This window comes from Heptranchias perlo, chromosome 30, assembly GCF_035084215.1.
Source record: "Heptranchias perlo isolate sHepPer1 chromosome 30, sHepPer1.hap1, whole genome shotgun sequence".
Classification (NCBI taxonomy): Eukaryota; Metazoa; Chordata; class Chondrichthyes; order Hexanchiformes; family Hexanchidae; genus Heptranchias; species Heptranchias perlo.
The window spans coordinates 20,208,792-20,215,624 of NC_090354.1; the positions used below are offsets into that span (position 1 = coordinate 20,208,792).

General features: G+C 39.7%; 1 protein-coding gene across 1 annotated transcript; it reads left to right on the plus strand.

The window, feature by feature from the left end:
* Positions 1-1,129: 1,129 nt before the first annotated feature.
* LOC137299977 (cytochrome c oxidase subunit NDUFA4-like) lies at positions 1,130-6,428 on the plus strand. Its single transcript, XM_067969026.1, has 4 exons — positions 1,130-1,250; positions 4,277-4,365; positions 5,016-5,076; positions 6,185-6,428. Exons 1-4 carry the CDS (start codon positions 1,209-1,211, stop codon positions 6,239-6,241), a joined length of 249 nt encoding a protein of 82 aa, XP_067825127.1. The 5' UTR covers positions 1,130-1,208; the 3' UTR covers positions 6,242-6,428.
* Positions 6,429-6,833: the final 405 nt, after the last annotated feature.

Consider the following 6,833-nt stretch of genomic DNA (forward strand, 5'->3'; position numbering starts at 1 on the left):
TTTACCAGAAACCCTCGAGGGAGCTGGTAATGCTATGATGATCAAGAGAACAGCTATCACCTCTGATCTGGGCCTGGCAGTAAACCACCACTTCTGTATTGGAGAGGGGTAATTGGATAAATATAAAGGAAATCAGAAAGGATTCTCACACCTATCAGTTTCATGACCTGGCTAAAAGTCCAAACTCAAGGTACATATGCTTAGGGAACGGTACTGGATGGGGAATGGCAGCCGTGGAACGAGAATGTAGTATGAGTTACCCACTTCAGAAAGGAGGGGTGAGGAAGAAACAGCATTGGGAAAATTGGAGACAGGAGGAGCAAAAGAGTTTCAGTTTCTGTAGACATCTATTCCTTTAAAGGGGCTTCATTTTCCAGGATCACTGTGCATAAGGTGCTATAGAATTTTCACTTTGTAGTTTTTTGTTTAGATACTTGTGAAGTTCGTTTTGATCTGAGACCTTGCACATAAATCACACCAGTAATAATCCACACAATATGATTTTATAATGAGGACCAATTAGTTTCTTTATTCAGCAATCTGCTGCTCATTAAAACAAAACAAACTCATAAACTACAAGATATCACGTGTTTTATACAAACAGCTTCAGGTACTATGTTAGTATCTGTTGTCTCTGTGATCTACATCATATGAACTCTGGCTTACCACACCGACCTAATGACAGTAACAAAACTAGGAAACTCTATTCACTTTATAAAACATTCACTATATGCAATAAACAAATAGCCTTGAGTTAGTTTAAGGCTGTTATTCTTCTAAATGTTAGCTGTGTGAACCAATCCACGCTCACTCCATCTCCTCACTGGCAGACTGACACGTGACCACTAATGTTTCAGGTTCTAAATACTTCGGTCACGTGACAACCGGCGAGTGCGGGACCGTCGAAGGCTGGGGGGCTTTCTGCTTAAGCCTTTAGGTGTCGGAGTTCCTTGCCTTGATTTTCAATATCAGAATGAAAAAAAAAAGTTTCGTTTAATTATTATTATTTACAATTTATTAAAGTGTTTTTTTTAAAGAGAATAAAAAATTAAATGTGAATGTTGCCCGTGTGCAGATAAATGAGAAGGGTTCCTGTTCAGGAATGTGTGTGGTCCACTCGATTTGGAGGCCCCTCCCCCCCCCCCCCTCGAGGTGACTTTGGCGGGCGCGGACCAGAAGCGGTGACTGAGCGGCGAGAAGCAGGCGCCATGTTGCAATTGGTTGTCCGGCAGGTGAAGAGCCACCCGAGCGTGAGTACCGAGCGCTAGTACGGGAAAAGTGGCGGCGGCGGCGGTATTAAACTCGGCTGCTCCCCGTGCGGGGGCGACCGGGAGCCGCGGCCTCGCATCAACTGACCTTTCAGGTCCGCATCCGGCAGCTTCCCGCGGCGGGGCTTTCCCCCCCCCCCCCCCCCATCCCCCATCCCGACACCTTAACTAGATCTCGGCTTGGGGACTGGTTTCAATACACTGCAGGCTGTATTAACCTGTCCTACATTCAACCCTTTTGATCCCTTTTTAAAAAAAAAGTCCTTGAATTAATAATTTAATGTGTTGACCTTGAAAGGTGTATCTTGTTCACTTGAGCAATAAATCCTGCAATTTATGCATAGATTATGGCTCCCAATTTCACCAGACCAGGTGATCAAAGGAACAGGAGTAGGCCATTCAGCCCCTCGTGCCTGCTTTGCCATTTGATAAGATCATGGCTGATCTGTGATCTAACTCCATATACCTGCCTTTAGCCCATATCCCTTAATACCTTTGGTTGCCAAAAAGCTATCTATCTCACATTTAAATTTAGCAATGAGCTAGTATCAGTTGCTGTTTGCAGAAGAGAGTTCCAAACTTCTACCACCCTTTGTGTGTAGAAATGTTTTCTAATCTCGCTCCTGAAAGGTCTGGCTCTAATTTTTAGACTGTGCCCCCTAGTCTTAGAATCTCCAACCAAGGGAAGTAGTTTCTCTCTATCCACCCTATCCGTTCCCCTTAATATCTTAAACTTCCATCAGATCACCCCTTAACCTTCTAAACTCTAGAGAATACAACCCCAATTTGTGTAATCTCTCCTCGTAACTTAACCCTTGAAGTCTGGGTATCATTCTAGTAAACCTACGCTGCACTCCCTCCAAGGCCAATATATCCTTGCAAAGGTGCGGAGCCCAGAACTGCTCACAGTACTCTTGGTGTGGTCTAATCAGGGTTTTGTATAGCTGCAGCATAACTTCTGCCCCTTATACTCTCGATATAAAGGCCAGCATTCCATTAGCCGTATTATTTTCTGCACCTGTGTGTGACACTTCAATGATCTATGTACCTGAACCCCTAAGTCCCTTTGGACATCCACTGTTTTTAACTTTTCACCATTTAGAATGTACCTTGTTCCACCAAAGTGCACAGTTAGACCTTTGCTATTCTTCTGAGAAAATGGGAAGTGACAGATCATATCTGCTGACAACAGCTGCTGACTGCCTCTTCCTATCTTTATAAATTTAAAATAGTTTTATTTTGTATACTAGTGCTTCAGTAGATTTGAAGGGAAGAAAGGTTTTGTGGCTATTTTTAAGTACCTCTCCATTTGAGTCATAATTTCAGTGATGGAGAAGGACTGTCTGTATCCTGAAGAGGCTCCATTCATTTCAATGGGGGCTGCAACTTTGGATTTGAGAGCCATTCTGGAGTTTCCCAATTCTGGAGAAAGCACAGTTGGTTGGGTGCTGTTTTATGCTGTCGATAACGAGGACTGTAGTGATGATGGCCTAAGCAATCTCTGTTTTCAATCAGCTATTTTGGCATGAGTTCTATCTGCTATTAGTACACCTTCCATTTTATTTAGTACAAATCAGTGGGTGATATCTTAATAGGTTGTAATTGAATTGAGCTTCAAATGCTATTAGCCTCTTGAGATTTGTGTGCACTGGTGTTTATCTACATTGATGTTGACATTTATTTGATTGTGTTTTTCCTGACTGACTTCTGACCTCTATAACTAATTTATGGTAAATATACTGAAGTCAGCAATTGTCAGTTTGTTCCTGTCTAACTGGGCTTTTTAGATGGGTAAAGGTTTTGTAAAGCATCTAAATTGTGCAATTCAGATTATAGCAATTAAAATACTGAACCAAAAAGTTATTAAATGGGAAATTTTCTTTTCTTTTTCCAGGCTTTGCTAATCCTCTTAAGTGGATCTTTAGCAAATTTTGAAGAGTGGCCTGGGATGAATATTTTCTCTTTCCTCCCAGATGGCATAGCTGAAAGTAGAGACCAGTTTGGGAAGCCATGGTTGTGAATGCACATCCTACTCTAATGTTGGTCTGCCTGAAGAGATTTCTGTTGCCCATGATCAGTTCTGGCAAGAGTATTTTTGCATGATATTTTGGGATGTGTGGTTATGACATGCTTGGACATGGATAAACCAGTAACTCTCAGGGATGCTTTGCTTAATTCTACTTGGCAGATACACTATGTGGGGGAGGGGATAGTGAGTGGGTGATTCTATAGACTCCATATGCACTAAAGTGTTGGCTTGAATTAAATTTGTCAAGTGTGTGACAAATCCATGGTGATAGGCTTGGCAATTAAATGCTAAATGCTCAAGGTCACTTAGTTGCAAACTGTGCACGATACCAATTTTTTCCTCCCTTGTGTGGTTTGCGATGCATTTGCTTATTCAAACATTAAGGACGTTTGTACAGAATGTTAATATTTCTGCTTCCCTTATAACTTTCATGGAACAAGTTGATTCAGTCCAAATTGATATCCGTTAGGTCGGAATGAGCAACATTTGACATGCACTAAGCTTTGCTTAAAATGGGCTTAATATAAAGAATTCATAATTGTGAATAGTAAATTTTAGCATTTCTTGTCCTGGTACAACACGAAAGCATGTTAACATGTAGACAGCATTCAGTGACCTTGTGATGACAACTTGGAGGTTATTTCACCTACTATAGCAGTGTAAATCCTTAAGTATTGTTAAGTTAAGCATACAGGTTATGTAGCTGATTTGATGGATTCCTGGAGGATGAAAGCATTCAGCAATCTTGTTGTCATGAGCTTCGGGTTTCAAAAGCTAGCAGCAGGTAATGTTTGAAGAAGCCACAGTAAATGAACTTGGAGAAACTTCTGCAGGTATTCACTTGACCAAAATCAGCTTTATAGTGACTCTTAACATTTTAACTTTTGAACATATTAATTGTACAGTCCAAAGTTTTGACAATTATATTGATTCCATTTGAGAATGTGCTGCTGTATATAATCCACTTTTTTCTTAATAGTTAATTCCATTGTTTGTCTTCATTGGAGCCGGAAGTCTTGGAGCAAGCATGTACCTCCTACGGCTTGCTCTCCGCAACCCAGATGTTAGGTAGGTGACTAAAACACTACAGCACAATAGTTTACTCTTGTTTGGGCACAAATCTATTTGACCTGCCCTTTATATTTATTTATGTGCTCAAATCCTGTCATGTGATGGTGAAAACCGAGACACATTAGATGTGACTCATCAGCAGGCTTAATTAAAATTTAATACCGTACACCACTATAACCAAAGTTTTCATATTAAATCGTATGTCATTACTTATCTTTTTAGTGGTGAGATAAAATTACAAGTGTATACTTTATACTGAGTCACTTGTGTATTAACAGCTCTGATTGGAATCCAAATTTTCCAGTCCGGGATCCAGGCAGCACTGAAAATAAATAGTTTTTAGTTTTAGGTTTAGGTGAGGATGTATTGGTTAGAAATGAGGTGGAAGTGGTTTTGATTTTTTTTAAAAAATTAACATTATATCCAACTGTGTTAATCCAGATGTGTTCTTCATCACTTGGAAGGCATAATTGTAAGGATTTTTTATTTGAATAGATTCTTGGCAAATTTTTGTTTCCAGCAGAAGCATTGAAGGGTAAGATGATAGGAATAACGGTCAACTTTTTAACCAGGAATTTGTGATGATAATTAAAATGGCATGTTTTCCTTTGATTATTAACTGTACAATCACCCTTTTTCCCACAAAGCTGGAATCGCAAGAACAACCCTGAGCCATGGAATAACGTGGCTCCCACTCACCAGTACAAGGTAATGTACAATTGTCTTTGTCCACCATGCACGATTACAGTGGAAGATTAAGATTAAATCACTGGAAGAGAGCCTCATTATTTTCCTAATTTATTTAGTCTTTCATCCTGAATGAATGTACATACCACTATTAAATTTTGGAATAAGTTAGCCAGTGAGCTGAAACCGAAGAATGAAACCAAGCTGTTGCTATAGTGTAAAACTGGACAAGTAGCCTCGTGTAATCAATTTGCATAATCAGTTCCTGGGGATCATTTCATGCATTGGATTATATCTGCAAACACTTTACGAGCATGATTGAAATAATGTTCTGGGACAAAAATCACTGCCCCCTCCCATCCCATTTCTCCCTTCATTCTTTTCTGAAGGCAGTGATTAATGGTAACAGTATGTACAGTTCCACAGAGGGTGCCAACCTTTTGATACTTTGCCCAAGCAGCCATCCTTCATGTGTAAGCCTGGGAAAAGGAGAGTTGGTTTGTTGTTTGATCAGTTGGGCATTGTGACAGAATGCTATGCTGTCCACATGTACACTTTCTAGCAGGGATTACAGGATGACTGAATAGGAGCACTTTTTTTTTTCTCCTGGCCCCCTTTACCCTTCAGATGCTGAAGCCAATTCTAGTGTTTTTCTTTCTCTTCTCCCTTCTCTCTCCCTGATCACATTAAAATTTGCTGTAAATGTTCTTTTTCAGGAGCAAAATTCCTTTACCCAGTTGCCCGTAATGTCTGTATTGTGAATAATTTATAGAAATTAAATTCAAAAACTTTGTGCTCATAGATTATGGCAGAAAGCTGGAATGTGTGGGCAGTGTTGTTTTTAAATATGGATGCTGAATGTTCCCCTAATTTTGCATGTTCACTTTGTCAATTTTGGTACATACTATTGGCTTTACTGTGGAATGATCATTTCTTTGCTAGAGCCAGTCTTTAAAAGTATGTTTTATGCATCATAAGAGCGTGTGTGCAATAAAATTAAGTTGAGAAAAACTCTCCTTTTAAACAAACTCCAGTATTGAATTTGTTACTTAGTTATTGGAAAAGTTTCACATTTAACTGGAATTTTTGGTGTAAAAGTCCTCTTGATTAACTTTTACTTTTTTATTAGTTCTTTTCTGTAAACATGGACTACAGTAAACTGAAGAAGGATCGCCCAGACTTCTAAATGTTGAAGACCGAGTATCCTGACCATTTGGCATTGGACCATGAAACTCAGCGCACAATGGGGCCTATGTTATTGCTGACTTATTTCCTGTGTGAGTTTTAGTGCACTATTCAGGAGTCCAATATACTACTGTACTTAATTTGTATATATGGAATATAGATATGAATAAACCTGGGTGCACTACCTATTTCATTGTCTGCCTGTTGCTGTTGTATGCAAATAGTTTCTGCAGTTAGCAACAATGCAAGTTTATCTTGGCAGTGATCGTATGGTAAAGGGATTTTTAAATAAAAATGATTGGGCTATGGATGTCATTAGCAAGGCCAACCTGGAAGTTGTTAACTAAATTTTTTCTGCCTAAGTTCAAACGCCAGTGCCATTCAGAAGCAAATAGCTAGTTGCTGAACAGTAAACTGGATGCTGACCTTCAGAGAGAGATTTTTAAAATCACCTAACATTTGCGCCAGGCAATGACCATCTCCAACAAGAGAGAGTCTAACCACCTCCCCTTGACATTCAATGGCGTTACGATAGCCGAATCCTCCATCATCAACATCCTGGGGCTCACCATTGATCAGAAACTTAACTGGAC

What these genes read in the sequence shown, in the direction of transcription:
- LOC137299977 (XM_067969026.1), top strand. Translation starts at nt 1,209, where the DNA reads ATGTTGCAATTGGTTGTCCGGCAGGTGAAGAGCCACCCGAGC. An exon ending in AGGTGAAGAGCCACCCGAGC is followed by an intron (nt 1,251 to 4,276) that starts GTGAGTACCGAG and finishes TTTTCTTAATAG; the next exon opens with TTAATTCCATTGTTTGTCTT. An exon ending in CTCCCACTCACCAGTACAAG is followed by an intron (nt 5,077 to 6,184) that starts GTAATGTACAAT and finishes CTTTTTTATTAG; the next exon opens with TTCTTTTCTGTAAACATGGA.